This window comes from Grus americana, chromosome 1 (genome assembly GCF_028858705.1).
Source record: "Grus americana isolate bGruAme1 chromosome 1, bGruAme1.mat, whole genome shotgun sequence".
Classification (NCBI taxonomy): Eukaryota; Metazoa; Chordata; class Aves; order Gruiformes; family Gruidae; genus Grus; species Grus americana.
The window spans coordinates 144,770,288-144,793,219 of NC_072852.1; the positions used below are offsets into that span (position 1 = coordinate 144,770,288).

The following is a 22,932-nucleotide window of genomic DNA, read 5'->3' on the forward strand; positions in this document are numbered from 1 at the left end:
TATTTAAGTGAATTTTAACAGAAAAGTATTTTTGCAGCAAAATATGCTATCTCTGACCAGATGCCAGAGAAGTGAAAGACAACAAACACAGAGTAGTGGTTTGGAGGAGAAGTGGGGGGAAATAAGAATTGGAAAGGCCTGGGAGGTTAATTCATACCCCTTACCTCCAAGTCTTTGCAGCACTCCCAGTCTGCACATAGAAGCCTCCATGGGCAGTGATTCTTGTTGACTCTGATAAGAAAAGAAATACACAGATACCAAAGCCTGGCATACCAGCTTTCTTTGTATAGGTGCTGCATAAAACTTGCTTCATTGGTAGATCAGATACCATCTATGAAACCTCGATACAATGTCCTTAAAACCAGAGCAAGCAGGGGCAGCTATTGGCAAGAGACAGAAAAGCCGAACTCCCCTATTTTCTTTTCACAGTAAATGAAATTATTGAAGTGTTACCATAAAGCTCAAACACCCACCTGCAAACGAAAGAGCTAATTATCACTGTGGAGTAACTTTCATTTGTCTGTGGAAAAAATGCAAAGCAGAATCTCACCTAAGGATGGCTAGCTGTCTTTAAACCCTCTCCTGACTAAAAATGTTTCTGATACTTGCTATTAGAAATAGAAGCAAAAAGCACTCGGAGCTTCAAAAGATCATCTTTAACACTGAATCCAATCCTTCGGCACCTATTGGGGCAGCTATCAAAAGATGTCCTCAGGTCATAGCACAGCCTTTCCATTTAATCTCCAGAACCCTTTAAAAAAAAAAAAAAAAAAAGCCCCTGAAGGGGTTTTTATGGAGGGACTTCAGAAATGGGGGGGAAGGTCTCCCCTCATAAAAAGATCAGCACATTCAGATTTAAAAAAAAAAAAAAAGTACTTCCACAATCATGAAACATTTACTCTCTTCAGAGCAAAATGTGCCAGCTTCACTTCCCAGGATCTGACAAGTTCAAAGTTTTGTGCTTAGGGAGATCTTGGATTTATCTTTCTCCTTCTAAGACAGTAACACAGGATGGAGAGGACTGCCAGCAGCTTTCAAAACCTATCAGTATTACGGCTCTGTACCTTAAACGCGTGCAAGTACCTAACAAAAAAGAATCAAAGAATACATCTTATGCTTGTATTAGCAAGGCAACAAATTGTGTATCTTGCCTAAAAGAGCTGGAAAGTCAGCTGCCTCCAAGTTGCCATATGAGCAGCTTGGGGGAAATCTCCCCTACAGCAGGCAGCATCCACGTAAGTAGGGGGAAGTAAGGCTGCTGCTCCCTTTAGCACTCAGAAATCACAAGTCAACAGTCACTCCACCCTTCCCTACCCCCCCAAAAGTTTGTTTCAATTTTACTTTTTTTTTTTTTTTTTGAGACACACAAGTTTAATGGCCCAAATAGCAAAAAAACTTTTCAAGTTCCCCTCGCCATGACAAGGACAAAAGTACCTAAAAATGAAAGCAGAGAGTCTCACATGACTGTGAACTGGGACTTCATCACCACAATAATTGTGATAAAATGAAGTTGGAAAAGCAGAGGGATACATACCTCTGTCACCCAGACACAGAGTCCTTTGAGCCTCCAGTACTGCAGTGGTGTCTAGCCTTAAACTTAGCCTCATCATTTGGGTAGAATCTGTTAACAGCCCGTTGCTTTTAGCCTTTGCAGTTTGGGAAGGTCAAACACTCATTTAAACACTGTTCAAGAGCCTCTTAACCTCACCGTAATTTCCTATCAACTTTACCTGATGCTTTTAAGGACAAACTTTCTACAGCAGTTTTAACAGAAGGATGTGAGGGAAATCCACATGTATTTGGAAGTTCTCTTAGACCCTTGACAACACTGGCAATTTTAAAGCCTTGTGCAACTGGAAGGAGGATGACTCGTACTTAACCAATGCTGGTCACATTGCTTAATACATTCTGGGGAGGTGCTCAGATACTCAGCCATGAAATTGTACGTAGCTGGGGATTATCACTAGATGCATAAAAAAATAAAGGAATGAGCAGTTGCACATTTTTCTTTATGTACTCAGAAAACTTCAGAGCTTTTTTTAAAAGCTTCTCTCACTTCCCCCTCCTTTTCTTCTCTCTTGCTCGGAACCAGTGATGACTACATATGCATCAGGAAGACCAATTACCACAAACATTACCAGCAACAGTCTTAGGGCAACCAGGCCTTCTGAAGAGATGAAAGCATTAAAAAACATTCTTCTATCAAACTGGACACCAAGATATTCATGTCTGGCCTGTTAACACACAGTGACTCCCAACCATTCAGTGAAGCCTCCTGGACATCCTGCTTTTACCAGGTTTGATGCTTGTAAAGTTTTCCCGTACATAAATGGTTGTGTTGAGAGACAAAGCTCAGACTAGATAGCTTTAAGAAAAACTTCCAGGCTGGCACTACAGCAAGTTATTATTTTTCAGAAGTTGTTATCCTCAGCACGTTGCTATAGCTCATACTGTGAGCTCTGCAACGTCCAGGGAACGGGGTGGACCACCACAGAGCTAGGTGCCTTCCAACAAACACTGGAGCAAGGATGCAGTACTACAGCACACAACTTGAAGTGCTACAGCTTGCTTGCGCCATCCCACTCAAATCCATGCACGCTAGAGACAATACTTACCATCAGCACTTATTCATAGATTTTCATACTGTTGGACTAGAATTTAGATGTTTTAGATCAAGTTTAAACATGCTTGGAAGAGCTGTTCCTGCAAATCTCCAAAGACCCAAGTCACCCTTATGGATTCAGAAGGCTTACTCATTAATTCACAAAAGGAACAAATGGCACAAAGGTCCAAGGAGTCAACAAGGAACTCGATAGCAAAAATCCTAGAGTTTAGGAACTACTCAGGCAGTAGTTACTACTGGGCTGCTACTAGTTCTTAAAAGATTCATTTTACAGCAGCTTTTAATAAATCTTTAGGAAAAAAGCCTGGGGAATCAACACCTAGATGATATTATCAGCCATGCTAATTGAAATATGCACAGAAAGCTGAATGCTGTATGAATAAAGTCTGAACACTTAAAAGCATTTGAGAGAAGATACTCAGCTACAGAATTCTCACTTGTGCTTAAGTCAGTAAAAATCATTTTCACCCCTGTTAGTCAGAACGACTGAAGCACATATTTTGTATTAAGAAGTTTCAGGTTGCTTTTTGGAATTGGAAAAAAAAAATCTGTCCCAGTTACGTTAGTGCAGCCTGGTACATGGATTACTTTGAAATCCATGCATTTTATGCATGACTATTTAGATCTATGACAAAATAAGTGACTTCTTAGCAATTGGGGCACAGATACAAAGCTTCTGCATCTTAATATTTGAGGATGTGATTGGTAAAACTTGTGAAAATACTTAAGGACAGCTTTGCTATGACCTAGATACTATGTAAAAAAGATTACTAGGCAACTCAGTTCCAATTGGGGTACAAGATTTTTTTTTTAAACTGTAGAATTGTACAATAATAGCTAAGTGTAAACCAAAAGCTTTGATTCTTCACTTTGATTCTTCACTGTTTAACTCAATATATCCAAATGAAAATTATACTGATATAGTACTTCATGTTCTTAGCAAACATTTACGCTTCATGAAAGTTACTCTAGACCACCTCTAGTTGGAAGATTCTCATTTCTGACGCAGTTTAAAGCTGAGTTTGGAAATGTATTAAATGTTTACCTGTTTTCAGGAGTTTTTCCCCTGTTTTCAGATGTTAAATGGGATATACAAATGAATTGCTTTCTAAATGAACAATTCTACTAGTATAACCACCACAATGTGGTTTTGCTGTGAGCACATCGCTAGTATGCATCTAGTACGCAAAGAGGTAAGCACAGTTAAAAAGCACAAAACTTTTTCAAGTTAAAAAACAAAACAAAAAGAAATAACCACATGTGCACACAGATCAGGGAGAACTGCTTTAACAGTCTCCATCCAGGAATCTCTGTACTTGTATCTTTACAGCTTACTAGGAAAACTGCAGTGCAAAGTTAATCATATTCTCAGTGACTCTGGGGAAAAATCCCTGCTGTCAAAAAATTAATCTTTTTTGAAGGATGGATGATTGCAGTTAATGCTTATTTTCAATTAATTGTACCTATTAAAGTCCATGTTTAAACATGGAATTCAGTTTTTATACTTAATATAATTATGTTTGGCAATATTTTATGATTTTAAAAAGTCTTCCATAATCCAGAGTTTAGATTTTCAATATTTATTATGAATCACATTCACAGTGCAATACAAGTTACATAAAAAGCTATATAACAAACGTACAAAGACTACATGTAGCACATACCATTCTGTAACGCATAAAATACCTGAAGCTTAGGCTAGAAGTGTTCTTAACACTAGCAAGAAATTGAACTCAAAAGATAACTGGATTGTGAAACTCCTTCATTATTTAGGTTTCTTTATTAAAACCTCTTCAAGTTGGTAAGCAGGCTATCAATGGGAAATAAAAAAAGCAACACTCTGCTTTTTCCTAACATGTAGAGAAGTTTTTCCACTGTTTCAAGCCTAGATTAATTTTCAATTAACCAACCTGTCCTCCAGCAAAAGTAGTCACAAAAATCAATTTAGCACTTTGTTTCCAGAGCAGATTGATGATACAAAAAACCCCAAAACTATAAACATATGTATAATCATCTGTCAGCGTATAAGTTTGGAAATATTATATGTAAAAGTTTAGAGACCAAGATAGTCCAATATACGCACTGATTAGGTAAATTACACAATGACAGTTCTGAAGTACGTTACACAATTTTAATGTACTGTCCATACCAGAAAAATACATTTACTGTATGTGTCTAGAATAATTCCTGCAAGTGTTCATTGATGAGTTGTACTTATACTTTGGAGACCGATCTAAGATTCTTAGCTGTTTTCACAGCCTCTCCTCACACATTATATATCTATAAAAAAATCCTGGCTGGCTAAGTGCAAATAAGTGGTAATTTCCACTACCACTCATATTCTGGTGGCAGTTTGATTTTATTGCACTTTGTCAAATAAAAAATCCCACCATTTCACAGAGGTGACATTTTTCTTACCTTCAGTATACCAATGGTTTAGTGACTTCAGGAGATATTCTTCCCTGTTTAATCTATGCATAACTTTAATAGGAGGTCCTAAGGACATATTCTTAATACATAGTTGAAACTGAGGGCAAGCATTTGCCTAGTACCAACAAAGTGAGAGCTCAGAACATCTTTCAGGCATGACAGAATTAGGAATTTCAGGAGAACAGATTATTTCATATGCTGATTCTGAAAAAAATCAGAGATGTGTTTTTAGCCACCCACTTTTGGAGCTCCAGAGCTGTGAAACTGATGAATGGAGACTCATTTTCACTTAAGATGCACAAGATCTGACCTTTTGACAGATGAACATAATGAGGAAATTATTGCTTTAGCACCTCAACACAGCCCCAGTGCGTTCAGTGGATTGTAAAGGCTACCTAAATTCACAAGCCACAGTTTTAATTAAGTAATTTGGCTTTGTACGTCTGCACACACAATCTGTTCAACTATTACAGAGGGCTTGTAAACCTGGAGATAAACTTTAAGTTCACCTAGAAAAATCAGTAAGGATATAATATGCGAAAATAAATCAATCATGTATTTAATATCCATATAGATTTGCATTCTAATATGCACTATATAACAATAAGCATCCTTACTGATCACTATTCAAATGCATCTCCCAAAATGCTAGTAGCACTTCTTCAGTCTGTTCTTAGAATTAATCCAAAATAAACCCTACAGCAGTGTGTAGTGCTTTACAGCCAAATTTTCAGTACTACTGAGTGTAAAACCCTTCTCCTGGGGTCTAGCAAGGAAAAGCTTTTTTAATGCCATCAGAGCCCTTCTCTGACTCCTGGCTGCTGTATGTCCCTTCTAGCAAACAACAATGGTGCCAGAGACTTATTGCTCCGAGTCCAAGGGAACCTCACGTAGATCCCATACACGACTTGGGAATACCAGAGGCAGCTGTATCGCCAGAGATGCTACATGGACTTTAGAGCATCTTCAGCAGAGCACTCATGCACAGAATTCACCTCAAAGCAGAGGAGCCTGGCGAGTGCTCGCTTACCAGAATGCTGTTATGACAACTCTCAGCATAAGTGCTGCTGCAAACAGCTTTAGTCAAAAAAGATGCTGAAGCAGAATAAGCCAGATGTACATTTTACAAGTCACGCACTGCTTCTGAAAGCGTGCTATGAGGAGAATTCATTTCAGACGAGGCTTTCAGAGAAAGTCAACAACTACAGCTTCCTCCCTGGCCCCCCATGAAGACAAATTTGCATGTGGGAAAGTCTTGAACAGTGAGTTTCATATAAATGCACTTTCTAAACAATGTGTCTGAGTTAAAGGTAACAATTACTACTGCATCAAATTTGGATCAGCATTGCACTTTTCAAATATGTATTACCATTAGATGTTGACAAGAAATATTCAAGTGTCAATAGAAGTTTAGAAATTACTGTAAAAAGTTAGTAGAAAACCTGCATTGTTTCTGGAGTTGAAATATAAACACAACACATGTGGGGAGCTATGCCATTTACTCCAGTTCAGGTAATATGGTATTAAAACCAATAGCTTTATAAAAGGGATATATGAGAAATACAAAATCAAATGACAAAACTTCTCAGATACTACTACAATATTCAAGCCAAGTGACATCCAAGTGCCAAGACAAACCGTACACGAACACCTTCATGTTAAACTTCACATTCCCATCTGTATGTCAGCAAAGTTGTAGAAATTGTCTACATCTTGAGATGCTGATGCCTTGCTCTCTGATACAAAGACCTGTTTATTAAACAAGGAAATAGTTATGCATCACTAATAAAGAAGTTCAAGTAGTCTTTGCTCATTTGGAGCCAGTAACGGTTATTTTTATTTTTGCATTTCATGAGAGGCACAACTGTTAGTTTCCACTGTGTGACAGAATAGTCCTAGAATTCTCTCAGCCCTGATGCGCCCTTTGTTACTGTCACCTGTTCCTAGCAGACATGCTAGCTGCGGTAACCCTATCCTTCCACTGATGAGAATTAAAAGATTTGGGCTCAATTATTCAGGGGTCACAAATTAAGCTAGTGTCCTTTTAGATGTATTTTGCTTGGTAAAGTCAAACTCTGTCCAGGAGCAGGGGGAGGAAGAAACACACAAAAACCTTAGACTACTATTAAGCTTTCCTTTAACAGAGAGGCAGAGTTTGTGAGAAAGAGTCCCTTGCACTATATTCCCCTCAAAAAACTTAGTTGCTTTGTCATCAGATTATTATTTTTTTTTAAAATAACTTCAATTACACTTGCATTTTGCAAAATTGATCAACGCATGTGAAAGCCCAAGCTCTAAGACAGTCATCTTTGAAAGCTTTCAGCAAATCAACTAAAAATGCCCTAGGCAATGCCCAAATAGTTCAGTGTAACAGACAGTGTTGTGGCTGTTCATCAATCTCAACATGCAAGTGATAGCCTCAATCAAAAACTTAGAGTTCTTACTATCTTATATTTTCTATATCTCAAGAGGAAATCATTGCTGTCTCAGCACATCACTGTCGGCACAGTCAACTGAGCTATTCTGAAGTGCACTGGGACTGTAGGAATGGGTTATTCCAGATGACTATCATCCTACAGTCACCACTTCTCTGCTTCAGCTCAGAATACTACATCAATATAAACTATGACAGTTCCCTGAATTGGTTTACTTAAGCTATGTTTTAAGCTTAATACAATGCTGTCCAGTAAATTTCCAATTTTAAAAAAAATAAATTGTATTATTACAAAGCAAGTAGTTTCCTAGACTATTGCTTGGATGCATGGTAGACTTCTGTTTGAAGGGACTTGAGAACATCTACTAATTATATGGCAGTTGTTTGGTGCAACAGCAATTTGTACCATGGTCACAACAGTTGAATACTTTCTTTCAGCATCCTTCCCTACCAGGATATTACGATTTACATTTTTCAGAGTATTTTATGAATTAGTGATGAGACAGAGGAACAATGCTAGAAAGCACACCAAAAAAAAGTGCAGAAGGTCACACCAGAAAGCATGTCAGAGGTAAAGAGTAGCAGATGTGTCTAGTCCACTCAAATAGGACGTCAGCTTAAGGGCACAGCATAGAGCTCTCCTTGTAACATGTTTTTTCTACCAAACAGCTCAAAAAACTCTGGTGGCTCTACTGCTGAAGAACTTTTCTACCCTTATTAGAGTATCTAGAGTTGTTTATCAGACTTATTTCAGAAAAAAAAACCTGGTGAAATTAAGGTTATTAATGGATTAATTTAATCATTTTAACTGTGGTTTTCAAATGCAAATGTAGCCACCTGCTTAAAAGCAGACTAATCTCCTGCAAAGTCTTACAGGATACATGTCTTCTTAAAAGGTTTTGTCATTGTTTCTTGATCAAGGATACCTAAAATTCTTTCTGAGTGCTATAACAACTCTCAAACACGATAAGGGCAGCCAACAATGAGTTGAAACCATTTTATAGAGCATTCCTGAACCTTCTAGTAGTAATAAATCTGATGTTTGTTACTCCCTAAATTACTTCTAAATTATGTCCCAAGAAATAAATACATTTTCTAAAAAATAAAAAAATAAAAAAAATAAAATGTATACTCATGAAATTCAATTATCTAGGGATCCTAGGGATCCATGCACAAACCCAGTGTTTATCAAACGCTTTGGAGTTCCATTGTTCCAAAATAAAGATATATACTTCTCAGGAAGCCCACAGTTCTGCTTCTTAATTCAGTGCAGCAAGTATTAAATAAGTGAGGTAGATTTTACTGCGCAACCAGCCTGTAAACAGAAGTTTTAAATCCAGGTGCAGTAAGGAATTTCACATTTGGAATTGAACCGAAACACTACAGGTGACCTTCAAGAACAATCCTTACTTCACAGTGTGAAGTGCACAGTCTGAGGTTTCTGGATGCATCTCAGATCAGGGTGTTCATAGTCTTATAATAAGAGACACCCATCACTTTAGTGAGGAAAATATAAAATTTTATTTGTCCTACTAATTAATATCACTTCAGTCTTTGAACAGAGAAAAAGATCTAGAAGAATCTGTGAATTACCTACCCAGTATCAGCTTTGTTCTGTATGGGAAAAACCCAAGCATGCTAACCACACTAAAGTAAAGTCACTGTAAGCTCTTGTTTAAAGAGGCCACGTTTATGGTAAAATTTGCAGTGATGACTTTTGGATCACAAGAAGGAATCAGTAATATCACAACACTGCCCAGACTGTAGTTCTGGTATTCTTTAGACTCATACAGCCAAATGAAGGCCAGCTACACATCAGGTTTTTGTTAGAGCAATAGCAAATGCGAAAAAAACAAACATTAGGTACGTGTGAGGTGATGGATTACAAGATGACTGTTTTCCAGAAACTGGACAGTCTAGTTCTGAGTAAGTCTTCCAAAAGGAACTGAAAGACAGCAAGGAGCTGTATGAACACTATGTCTCAAAGACATTCTAGTCGTCTTTGAACAGCTGCTTGAAAGCAAAAAGTTTGTCACTCTCTCGCTATCAGGAGTGCTCTAATTGTTTCCAGAAACTTTCTCAAAACCTTTGCCGTTCAGAGAGATGGGGAGAGCAAGCAAAGAGGAGGTGTGGTGTAAAGAAGCTACAGTAGAACAAGCTGACAGAAGAAAAACGAAAAATGCTTTTCAAAGAAGGCGTTCTGCAATATCCTACACAGCAAAAGTAAACCTTGAAAAAATTGAAATCCCATCATATCACCTTTGTCAGGGTCTAATAGACTAGGACATCACAAAGCAGACTTCAGTGTAAGACTTGGAGCAGAGATTTCCCTGCTGTGTTTATAGAACTTGTTTTCACTACTATGTGGAATAACAGTTTTAAGGGGAAATCTTCTATTCGTCAGTAGATATGGGAATTTACTACTCCCTCTCCTAGGGCAATTTTTCTTTTCTCCAACAAGCACCTTGAGTTTTGAGTACAAACAAAAAAAGGATATTCAGATTTTACTATTCAGAAACCTAAAAAGATCGTTCAGTACATCAACACCACAGCTTGACCATGAATTATCCTAGACATTCTGTAACATTTTCTGCCAATAAAGCAATACGCCAGCTTACCTTGGTCCCACTAAAAACATCATTTACAGTGCTTCGACATCCTTCCACTGCACCATCTCCGTTGAACTCCAAAGCAACCACTGGACCTAGAAGATAGTTTCATCTAGAATCAATACGACTTTTAAGCTTGGCATTGAAACAGTAGATTTCTCTACCCATAGGGAATTGTGAAGCTTGCAAGAAGCATTTTATGTTTTTTGCTTGAGCAGCCATAATGCAGGATAAAGCGTTAAAAACACTTAACCATAGCTTCAAAGCACAGTGTTATCTGAGAGGAAAATATCTGCAATTCCATGCTCATTTTTGCAGAGACTCTGGCAGGATTCCACTTTTACTTCTTGAAAGGCAGCAATGGCACAAAAATGCTAAGGAGCGCAGGGCATCATGGAAGTGAGTCAGACTACACTGCTCAAATAGTGAGCCATTTCACAGACATCTGGAGTAGGACTGAGTCATTCAGGCATTTTTGCCTCAGTCCCAAGATAGCAAACTGCCTGATTTTCAGACTTGTTCTCACCCACTATTTGCAGATCCCCTTTCTCTGGTTTCGTTCTGAACACATTATTTCTTCCCACGTGGGTGCAAAACAGCCCTTAAACTAGACTGTCATCTGAGAAGTACAATAACTTTTGTCCTATTCTTGCAATGAGCATCACAGACCTCTTATGTTACTATGAAAAAACCCGCATGTTGCTACTAAGTTTGGGAGCGTGTATTGAGCTTTAGCATATAACAGATGGCAAGATGTCAGTACTTCTGCAGAAGAGAAACACCAATTACAGTCAGATCAATAAAAAAAGCTTTTGAAACACTCTGACAAGTACACCAGTTATAAACAGGAATTTAACACTTGCCTGGTTTATACACATCTATGCTGATTTGCTTAAATACGTATACAGAAACACTGAACATCTAGGTGGTTGAGCAGCAATGATGGTAAGATAGAAATAGTTTAAAAGCAGGAGCGAGCTTCTTTCTACCACCCCAGACAGATCTGCATGTGCCACTGCTCCTGAGCTATGTGATTGGACCACTAGAGGGGGGGCAGAGCCACAAAATACATGTGGAATAGCTCATTTCTGATGCCTTCAAGAGTGTTAGTTGGTTTAGGGCCTGATTGAGGCTTCCAAAACTCATCTCAACTGGCTTTACACTATACCCTTGAAACACAGATTTCTCCTTCATTCCTTTTTCTTCTCCAGAACTCCAGTGACAGCTAGACTTCTCTATAAAGAAGAGAAAGAAAACACCACAAACTCACCTTTTTCAAGCAGTGGAATGAATTCTGCTGCACACTGCTGGAAAACTCTGTGACCATCCTCTGCCTTCATTGAGACTTCTTTAGTCTGTACCAGCTGAAAGCCTTTGCCAGTCATCTGTTAACAGAGAAAGAATTCATGTTAAAAATGCTTCTAAGGCAGAGAGTTCAGTTTGAGTATCCAGATTATACTGTAATAGATCCATTTTCCCCATACACATTAAGCCATGGAGCAAAGGGACATATTTTGCTCTTTTCAAAGACCATTTGCTTTTTCTACATTTCTGTTTATTTTCATTCCATTCATCCAGATTTTCTCCTCTCCCTAGTGCACCTAGAGAAGTAAATGTGAATGTTTTTGTTTTATATTATGGCCCAGGGTTGTGTTTTTTCCCCCTCACAAGCTGCAACTAATGGGAGTTAAAAGCATTCAGCATCTGGAGTCAAGCAGTTAGTTCTCATTAGTCTGCAATAGTTCAGTCAAGCATTAGCTCAAACTCTTATCTATCCACTGCTGAAGTTTTCCATTTTAGAAAAAAAAAGTTAAATACTTTTGAACACACACACAGCTTTTAACTTCAAATCTAATATGAAACTAAAAGCATGTGGAGAAGGAGCAACTGTATTTGTACTTCCAAAGCATCCATTAATCTACAGAGCAGTAAGATTTCCACAGAATCTTACTTACTAGTCTTTCAGCATCTTCTTAACTCTAAGTTCTAAAGAGCTACTAACACAAGAGAACACATCTGTTATCCTCTTTACTGTAGCTATTCCTTCTGCAGAACAAAACCACCCGTAAGTATCATTATCTTGCTTCACTCAAGTAGCTGTAACTCAGTTCCATAAAAATTCAACTGGGCAGTGGGGAAGGGGGGCTTGCTTTCCTTGCAGTTAAAAACCCAAGGGAAGGAGCTCCATGGTTGTTTTGTTGATCATACAACAGCTTTTGCAGATAGCGCTCTCAGAAGCTGTAGCTCATGGTTACTGGCTCTGCTCTGTCATCCCTGGCACTCCAGGGTGCTAAAAGCAGCCAGCCACTCCCAGATTTTAGCCTCAGGAAAGCCCAAACTCAGCCAAGCTTAGGAGCTGTTGCCTCACAAGGAAAAAAAAACCCCACAGAAAAAGAAAAAAAAAAAGACTGCACCAGCTATTTAAGTGATCCAAGACAGCTGACCAGCTGTGACAAACACGCACTGCCTCTTCCAGAAAAAAAAATTCCAATACTGGGTGGCAAGGGGGGGATACAATTTAACATGTTATTTTTTTAAAGTCTTTGTTAGTACTGAAAAAACTTTCAGGACAGACTGTTTGGTTAGCTGTGATTTCTGGTGCAATAAGCTAATAAGTTAATTGGCTATATCCCTTTTACAAGCATCGCCAATCACTTACTCTACATTTGGCCAAGTTCATCAAATCAACTACGCATTTTCTTCAGAACGTAGCTTTGGTGTGTCGTGATGCAAAAATACACTGGAACTATTAGAGGACAGATGTGCCAGTCACAGGATGTCAGCTGTAAAACAACTTTCTGATCAGATAAGCTCCAGTGTCTTACCTTGTTTTAAGGTTTTAAACAGCGCAGTTGATCAGTATAGTTATTAGACAAGCAGAGCCTCTGCGTTCTCCCTGCAGGGAGCACCAGAGGCTATCCAGAGGAAAGTTCAACTAGAAATTCAAAAAGCTGAACGCAGACAAAGGTCACTTACCTCATCAATTAACTTCCTGGCATTTGCAGTTGTGTAGTCACCAGCAAAAAACACAGCCAAACACGATTCATCACTGCTTTTCTGTCTCCGCCCTCGAGTTATTGGTATTATGCTTCTCGTAGCATCTGTAGAAATTCTGACAGCTTTCAGCTCCTCAGAGCTGGGCAGAGGAACATAATCTTGGACTACAGCATTCTCAGGCAAAAGGCCCCAGTTATTTTCTCCTGACACAGGGGTAAAGTCATGGATGTTGCTCCATGTGTTATTGAAGATACTCAGTCCAGCATCTTTAAATTGTAAGGCAAGCTCAGGATAATAGTACTGGAAACATCCAAATTTCATACCTGTGGAGGACTCAATAATGGGCTGGGTGGCACAGCACAAGAATACCTCCAGCTTTCTGCAGTCCCGAGTGCGAAACTGTTGGCAGGCCACTATGCATTTACAATCTTTGCAGCCACGGAAGAACACACTGCCTTTTATTGGTCCTAAAAAGATTTGGCAGTTTACACAGTCATCAATAGTGATCATAGCAGAATGGTCAAATATGTAGATACTACAGTTCTCACAGTCCTGAATGACAAATTGTTGCCCTGCTACTTTTCCAGGTAGTCGACCAACAGTTTCATCTTTAAGTCCAGAAAAGGTGTAATCTTTGGGGTCAATCTGAAGGAAGAAGAAAAAAAGAACATGAAAATCTTCACATACAGAGAATATTATAATGCTAAATGTCAATTGACTTGCATTAATTGAGGTAGCACTGAATTGTACAGGATAATCTGCCAGAAAACTCTTCAAAGAGTGATGAAAGATCAGAAGAAGCTCTTTTAGCTAAACTACTGGAATGCACAGTTTTGAGGTACAACAAAGAATTGAAACTACACTTCTGAGATGCCCCAGGAAAAACCCAAACAACCTAACTTAGTTTGTCCTCTAATAAAGAAAGGGGGTGGGAGGAGCTAGTTTTCTCTGTGGACTCTAAACTGTTTCAACAAGGATGATGGTCCTGGGTATTATAGTAATAATCATAATTAATGAATTGGCCAACATACTTAAAGATTCATTAAGCTAAAAAGGAAATACTGTGTATCTCTAAATAGCTTTCTTGGTCATATTTTACCATGCCTCAACATGTTGCAAGGAAAGCTTGCTGCTTTCAAGCAGTATCTCCTTTACTATGTTTGCAAACTACAAAGAGCTTGCTTATCTGTGCCACAGCATTTTCTTGTGCTAACAACTACAAGATTTTTGCGCTAACAACAGCTATGTGATTGTTTTATCTACAATCAACAAGCAAACAGCAGTGCTGGTGCAGGGGGACTTTAACAGACCTCTCCTCCTCCATGCTCCAGCATCCCCCTACCAGGGAGGGACACTTGAGACAGGTTGTGGCTTTCCCTGGGACTCTCCACTGGGGATCAGCGACCAAAGAGCCATGCAGCGCCCAGGACAGTATGTGATACCGGTGGACAGCATGGATAATACAGCTGGTGCTGTCATAACACGGCAGGAATCTGAGTTGGGTCATTTCTAGATATACATGAGCCTCAAGACAATTACGCTTCCCGGAGCAAATTCTACTCTGCCCTCTTGTGAAAGCTTATTAAAATAGCACTTAGAAGTATATAAGTACCTTAACTAGTCTAACACAAGACAACTACACAAACCTGCTATTTGATTATCAGCCTGAGGGCCCTAAAGCTTGCTGCAAAATTAGTGTTAATGCATTACAACAGTTTCTGTATAGCCCAATTTGTAAGAAACTCCTCCTCCTCTTCAGGATTTCAAACATTTGCATGAGATAAAGAGACCAGAAAAAGGCATAAAACAGGATGGTCAGTGCCAGACATTTACTAAACCAGCTCAGCCTAGGTAGCTTTAGTCCAGAATAGCTAATAGAAGCTAAAGTCTCTACCAACCGATAAAATGTACTCCTTTATATACAACACATCTGACCTCCGGACAGGAAAGGAGGTTTGCAGCTGATGAATCTTTCAAATAAAATGCAAGTTGAGACAATGAAGATGGCTTCCTAGAAATCGTTCCTCAATCATATTTAGTACCACCAGTACACGCCCGGGAAAGTTAATTGGAAGAGTTACAAATAAAACTGGGAGGCTCAAATAATAAGGGACACAGCATGGAGACTCAGGCACACAGTATAATTAGGATTCAAACCCTCTAAGGCCTTAAGTCTCATGTAATGTTACATATTTGATCCATATATAAGATATTTATACTCATATTCTCTCATACTTGAGAATATAAGTATCAAAATTGCTTTTGGACACATTCTTCCCAGGCATCTCCTAGAACATTTATGCATATATATGTTGTTCGGTTTATTTATCTTTTTTTTTAGTAACCTTGGGAGACAGGCTTACTGCCTTCAAAACAGGGTACAGAGGAACAGTTACTTCTCTTAGGAAGGAGAAGTTCAAAGTTTCCGGAACTTACAGCTTTTTTTGCAAGTTGGTACCTAAGCACGTCCTTCTAAATCGCTCTGCTCTAAAAAGCCTCTGAAGCAGGACTAGCTCACCCCACATGGCGGCCTTTACAGAGATATGTGAAACTTCAACTTCACCTTGCAATTTTATTTAGGCCTAAGTGAAAACCACGGGTTAGTTAGCTAACCCACAGCTTACAGACAGTTTCAAATGAGAGCGCTTGAGAAAGAGTAGTAGTAGAGTTTAATGATAAAAAAAAGTCAGCTTATTACCAGATTCAGGAGCTCAATTTTATTTCCCTGGTATGAATTAAGAGTTCTGCCCTGACACAACTCTTACTTCTCAGTTTGTTCACCACGCTAGAGAGTTTGCTCATTTCCTTTAACTTTGCTTTGCAGTTTTCCTTTTAAAGATCAAGAATATTTGTTGATTAACACTGCCGTACAGACTGAGGGGACTGAATGAAATCGATTTGACACGCTCTCTCCACACTGGCTTATTGTCCCTGCGAGAAGGGGGTAACCCAAAAGACTGTAGCAGATCTGAATGTTTCACTTCCTTTGGGTAAAAGAAATACACCAGAGAAAGGAGCATGAAGGCAGAACTACGGTTTTGAGGATGCATCCAACAGCTGTTAGTATGCTTATTGCGGAGTTTCACGCTCACCAGCTCTGAAGTTTGCAGCAATTATCAATAGGTTAACATTAAATCGCTGTGTCCACCTTCCTTCACCTGACAGTCAGCACTAACTGCTTCTTAAGCTCTCTCAGCAACATCGCGAAAAAGCGGGCTAGGAAAAGTTAAAGCAACAGAAGGAGATAACATCTGCAACCTCATACAACCATAACCAGGGCTATTGTAGATTTCTCTGCCTGTTCTTCTGGTGAAACTTTTGCTGTAAAATCTTAAGCATGTGGCAGGTCAGCAAAAATCAACTGTTTAATAGCTCATCTATTTATCCTTTGCATTTGGATCAAGCTTTAAAGAACTTTGTCCAAATCCACCCATCTCACCCAGACAGATGCTTTACTCTCCATCCCTTAACACATTTTAAATGTCTCTTTTTCCCCAGGCTGGTATAAGTCCAAATGGCGACAGTATTTATAAAGGCAGTTTTTAATGTTTTCAGCTGAATTTAAAGAGGTTTTGGAGTAGATATGAATCATGCATTAATAGACACAGGTGCAGCTCAAGAGTTGAAACCTTCTATCAGAAGTGCTATGCGCAGGTTCAGGAATTACTCCATAGAGTGACCAAAAATAACCAGGTATAATGAGGAAAAAGTAATCCCTGCTTACACTACAGAGGTACAGAAGTCTCATCTTCAGTTATCAGCAATGACATTGGTGATAAGTGTGTTACAAAGGACTGGAGGACAAATTGTAAGGAACAGGGATTTTAAAGAACAAAGAAAGGAAAGAAGTGAAGGCAAACAGAAGTTTGAACTCTAGGAAGTTCTGTTCTTGCAACAAGGGCAAGCAGCTTTCCTTCCTGCAAACACTTGTCTTTCTTGGTCAGAGGCCAGACGTGAAGGCTGCAGATGACATACATCTCTTCAGGCACCATTATCCAGTTTAGTGGCACCAGGACTAGACAGCTCCCATTTGGAAGACAACTTAGAAATCCTAGACTCTCACAGTTTTTAGTGGTAACTGTGCCTGGAATCAGCAAGGATCCCAACAGCTTCTTGAACTATTTCTGGTATGAGTTCATGCCTTAACAAGACTTTTTCACTGGGTGCATCAGGAAAGGAGTTTTAGTCAGCAATGATATGCTACCACAAACATGAGAAGGTACTGCTGTTCTTAATGGATTATGGTTAACTAGGTCTAGCCTGCTGAGCAAACAATAATTTGTAAAGTCTTTCCAAACCATTTACACTGAAGTCTTCTCTTTTAAATATCATTCTCAAAAAATCTTCCCCTATCTCTTTAAATCACAACAGATGGTGGTTCTTCTATACAGTTGACTAATATACAGTTGATGACATACAAGAGTTGGCAGCTGACCCAGCGACACTAAAAGCTGCAGCTATAGGGTAGGCACACAAACTTAAGAGGCTTTACGTGCTATTTGTGTCAGTAGGGGAATTAACAGCAAGGAAATAAGCAAGGAAAGTGCATTCCCAGGCCTAGACACTTCTGCATATTCACTCACATGGGTTTGGTGCCCTTAAGCACGGAGTTGCAACATCCTCCACAGACGTTAGTTACTCACCTCTGGCAGATTTCTAGATTCTTGGGCAACAAGAAAAGGTGGAAAGAGAAACAACAAGTGCTGGTTCCAGTCACTAGCATACAGTTGTTCATCTTGGAGCATCTCCTGCGCACCTTGACATTAAATATAACCGTATGAATGCATGTTTCATTCTATTCTCTGTAATCCTCCTCCTCTTTCAGATTACTGGTAACAGCATAAAAAGGTCATTCTGAGCAACAAACCATTGCCAAATACTGCAGATAGGAGAAGAGGAAGAGGAAAGGAAGCTACTACATGCCTATCTCTGACTTAACTGGAAATATTGTTTAATATTAACCTGCTGACTGTTTCTCAGTTGATAAGACTACGTTTTGAGAAATACAGCAGTAGTTCTTCTGGTGCACTGGGAAGCATAAGGCAGATGCACTGGATTCAAGGACAAAAATATTTCACTGTTTAGTTAGGAAAAATAAATAAATGTATATTTTATTTTGTAATATAAATAAAATCACTGTAAGTGGCTACCTAAACGAGATCTAGATAGTTCAAGATGTCCGTGTCAGCTCAGACCATTCTAGCAGAATCCTCTAATGTAAGCTAACTAACAAAAGACTAGCTATTATTTATGTAGAAAGTTATACCTCTGAGGTTTTTTTAAACTGTTTGAATACAGCCATCACAGTCCAATATAGCAATGATAGCTGAATGTTTCCTATCAACTAAAGCAGTTAAGTTGCAAATCAACTGACATAAACCAAAACCTTACTTGTTCCTTTTAAAAGGAAAAATCATCTGGGAAGGAAAGCCCCTCTAAGCTTTAAATGTCATTGCGATCATAATGAATCTAATCCTACTTCTTTGAACATGAGACAACAGCAAAAAAGACGATGCAGCTTTTTGTGTTTCTTCTCCTGCTGAGAAGGTCACAGCACGTGAGTATATCTGCCATCACAAGATAGAAAACCCCAGTTCCTGTCTATATGTATTCAGCTACTGCCGTAGTTACCACTCTGGTCACGCATGTAAACAACAATAGTGACACAAAGGCGGTAAGGTAAGAAAGGAAAAGGGAGACTGGGAGCAGAAATACAATCTTACATTTCAGGCTTACATTCTAACTGAAGAAGATTGAGGAGGGCTGAGCACCACCAAGTTCCTCTCCCATGCTTGGTCAGAAGGGGATTCATGACAGCCCAATGACATCAACACATGACAAGTCCCCAGGATGCGGTGCTGTAGTAACAGACTCTGTAATAAACTGTGCTCTACTTATTCTCCTGGATTAAGAATCCCAGAGCAGCAAGAAAATGAATACTCATCCTTTTCCCTTCAGTTTTCAAGATAAGCTGATCCTTTGATTCTTCTACTGCACCATAAGTAATCTTCAAACAGTTCTTCAAACCCAAGGGTCAGCAAGCATTAGAGATCCCAGCAGACTTACGATGCAATCTAAATTTGATTAATTTTTGCACACTTTAAAAACACAGACTTCTGTCCTCACTTGAATAAGGTCACACAGAAATCTTAATTAAAAGACCCCTCAAATTCATATACTTTCCTTAATTTCAATTAAGCTATCAGCATCTTATAATATTTTGTATTTAGAGTTTTCTACCACATGGTCCGTTTTCAGTACTGGTATGCGAGAGTCACATGGTCACTATTACTCTTTGGCTAGGTCTATGCTAGCAGACAGTACCAACAGCAATCATCTTTTGCCACCAGACCACAATGAAAATAGACTACACTAGCGATGCTGTCCTTCAGAAAGAGAAGAAATAGTTTCACTGGAGGAACTCCTCAAGTTCAGAGCTTCTTCCAGCACAGCTGTCAGCCAGCAATCACCCCTTTTCACATCCCTAACCAAACAAGCATGCACACAAGTGTGCCTACATTTCTCTGCCTACAGAGAGTGTCAGTACGGCATTAGCTTACAGGAAGACACCTGGAATGTCTGAGCAGCAAGACTTACCCACCTGTAAGAACATACAGAGGATAGCTTACAAGAACTGTAGACAATTGCCAAACCTGCTTGCAGAACTGCACTATATAACCAAAACTGCATCACCAAGTAGGAAAAGCTGAAGTTAAACACACAGCCCCTACCCAAATGGTGCGCTGATACATTATTAAAAGTAACAGAAAACTAAAATCAAAAGACCACTAGTACGTCTGTTGACAGAGTTGAAGTTTTCTGGCACTTGATGAACAAGGAGCCTTGATGCCACCAGTTTTCCAACTGATTTCAATCTAACTTTGTGTACAAACACAAATTGTGAAATGAATAAGTATAACGTATGTGATGCATCAGAAATTAGAAAGCAATAGACAACAGGATACTGTACCAGAGACAATACTTAAAGCTACTACATTAACACTGACTTAGCATCACTTAATACAAACTGGGATCAACAAGTTTAGTGCACTAAGGGCTCGGTATTCCTTTGCCTAAGACCAGGTGTCTCAGTACTGCTTTCCTGGTTTAATGTACTAAGCACACACCCCAAAAGTCCAAAAGCCCAATGAAAGATAAGGCTACAGAGAGCAGGAGAAATAGGCTTAAACATTAAACAGCTGTTCTTGAGCTGTACAGTACAAAATTAAGCAGCTAATTTGACAGCTTCCACAGTTCAGTAGCACAGCCCAAACTCACCAATTCTTCTGGTTTCTAAGTGTCTTTTATAGAAAAGGAGGAAGTTGTAGTACACGCAATACATTACATGCTTTTTTTCCTCCACATAGATTGTTGGTGCTGTAATAGCCTTGTCTGTTAGCTTGAGCCTTATTCCAGCACATTAACAAGAGTCATCTCCTTAGCAACAAGGCTGGGTATTCTCTGAATCAAGTGTTTCTATGTCCTGACTCTCCTCCTGTTAGGTTTAGGAGTTAGCGCCATATAAGCAGATGGGGTAAAAAGTCTCATATCAGTTGAGCTTTAGCTGATGAATTTGCTCTAAGATTAAATCATATGATTTCAAATGCTCATTTAGTAATGTACTTTTGCACAGAGCTAAGATTTGTTCTGCTACTCTGACATACGGTTTTGGTACAGCCCTCTCTCTCCCTGCAAGAACAGTCTCCATACGAGTAACAGGCTGCCATCCTCCCCTTCTCTCTGCCCTGCAAATAATCCTCTAGCAAGTCAAAGCAACAAGCCCAACACAGATCAACCATCTTTATCCCCAGGGAACTGATTCCTCTGGGCCACGCGCACGCTATCTAGCTGATCTCCACCTGAGCTTGTCTTAGGCTACTTGGAAGATTTAAGGGACACCCTAGAGCGCCTAGCCAAGTTTAAAAAACAAGCAAGCAAAGCATTCAAATAAGTTCACGGATTTCCTTTTCTATACTTGTAAAATAATGGCCTAAAGGTTTAGGGATTTTGTTTGTTAAAACCACATCAATTAAGTTTATGGCCTGCCCCATTTTCTCCTTCCCCCACCCAAAGGCTGCTGGAAAGAAGGGGAGACCTAGCAGGGCTATGATGTCATGATGTATTTAAGAAGTGAAACTTGAAACAAGGGTGGGAAGAAATATATTTAATCTGGCACTTAAGTGCTTTCCTGCTTGAGACTACGTGATTGCCTTCAAGAGGTCAGTAAACAGCAATGGGAAGGCTTTTGGTTTCTCTTTATCTGTCACTTCAGAGACTGATAGGCTAGTTCTAGTTCCTCTAGCTTTTCAGAAAAAAAAACCCAAAACGAAACAAAAAAAAAACCCACCACCACCCAAAAAACACAACCTAAACAAAAAATAATCCAACAACCCAAGCAGCCAAGCAAGAAGAATAAATATTATTGTCAGTCAGGACACAAGACACAAGTTTTATGCCTCCGCTGTTACACCAGGGACTTGAGCTCACACAGGCATGGACGGCTGTCCGGCGACCCACTAAACCATTACATCGGTTTGCTCAGGTGAAGCACGCACCCACGGGACTCCAAGCTGTACGAGAAATCCCGGTGGTGGGCAGGCAGGCAGGCAGGCAGGCAGAAACTCACCACCCGCCGGGAAGCGCGGTGTGCTGCTGTCCCACGGCGAGGCGGCGGCAGACACCTCCAGCGTACAGCCCGATCCTGACAGGATCCAGCGTGCCGCCCTCTCCGCTTGCACAATTTGAGACTGCCTGGTAAAATCCTTAGGCTAAATACGTTTTCATTTTTTAAATAAACGCACTTAACTGCACAGACCGGGCTGTAACAGCGGTACCGGGGGAGACGAGCTCACTGCCGGGGCGCAGCCCCCCACGCCCCCGCGCCTGCCCCGTGGCGAGCGGCCGCCGCCCGGCGCACGGGCCCTGCCACGGCTACAGCTCCGCAAAGCCCGGGCGGCAGAGGGCGAGGCGCTGCCGGCCAAGACAGCCGATACCCTCGCCCAGCCCCAGCCCGCCCCGGCGGCGGCTGCCCGCGGCCGGGGGTCAACGGCCGGGACGGTACCTTGGCTCGCTGGTCCCAGCTGTACTGCGGCGGCGCCTTCTCCTCGCCGGCCGCCGCGTCTTGGCCGGCTCCGGCGGCTGCTGCTGCCGCCGCCTGCTGCTGCTGGCCACCCTGCGCCGGCTTCCTGCGGCGGGAGAAGAAGCAGCCCATGGCGCCGCCGCCGCCCGGCCGGCTGGCCCGTAGAGAGAGACTAGGAGCGCGGAACCGCGCGCCAGCGCAGCGCCTCGCTGCCCCGCCCCGCCCGCTTCCGGTTTCCCCCCGTCTCCCGTGGCGACCGCGACACTCCCCCCGCCTCGTCCCGCCCCGCCCCGTCCCGCTCCAACCGTCACCGGGCGGCCCGGGGAGGCGCCTGCCGCCGACGGGCGGGACGGGGCGCTGTCTGACGGGGCAGAGGCCCGGCCGGAGGCGTGGCGCACGCCAGGGCTGAGGGGACCGGGGAAAGAGGGAGAATGTAGGGGTTCAGTGACTGCCCATGGCCTCCCCCCGGGTGAGGGTGCCCCCACACCCGCCTCCAGGAGCGGGCCTCGGCCCGGCACCGGGCGCGACCCCTCCGCAGCGGGTCGGAGGACACGGTGACTGTGAACCAACCCTAACGGGGGAAGCGGCTGCCGCCCGTGGGAACCCGTGTCCCACCGGCGGCCGTAGGCGGCGGGTTCAGCTGCGGAAGTCAGAGGCAAAACGTCAGATGCGGCGTGTAAATACAAACCGACTAATCCGGTATCAAGCCATTTTCTGTCGATGCAACCGGCGTCGTAGGCGAGGACGTTACCCTCTGGAT

The 22,932-nt window shown here is 41.1% G+C and overlaps 1 protein-coding gene across 3 annotated transcripts; it reads right to left on the minus strand.

Moving 5' to 3' along the window:
• Window positions 1-4,187: 4,187 nt before the first annotated feature.
• Window positions 4,188-22,391, minus strand: RP2 (RP2 activator of ARL3 GTPase). Of its 3 annotated transcripts, none has more exons than XM_054801284.1 (6): window positions 18,830-21,968; window positions 17,737-17,849; window positions 13,073-13,738; window positions 11,367-11,481; window positions 10,106-10,191; window positions 4,188-6,802 (listed from the first exon to the last, which is right to left on the minus strand). In XM_054801284.1, exons 1-6 carry the CDS (start codon window positions 18,903-18,905, stop codon window positions 6,719-6,721), a joined length of 1,140 nt encoding a protein of 379 aa, XP_054657259.1. In that variant the 5' UTR covers window positions 18,906-21,968; the 3' UTR covers window positions 4,188-6,718. The 3 variants fall into 3 exon arrangements, 2 of the variants coding, with proteins under 2 accessions (XP_054657259.1, XP_054657265.1); XR_008573896.1 differs by lacking the exon at window positions 4,188-6,802 and adding an exon at window positions 12,756-12,879 and having other exon boundaries at window positions 10,169-10,191; window positions 18,830-22,035; XM_054801290.1 differs by lacking the exons at window positions 17,737-17,849; window positions 18,830-21,968 and adding an exon at window positions 22,155-22,391.
• Window positions 22,392-22,932: the final 541 nt, after the last annotated feature.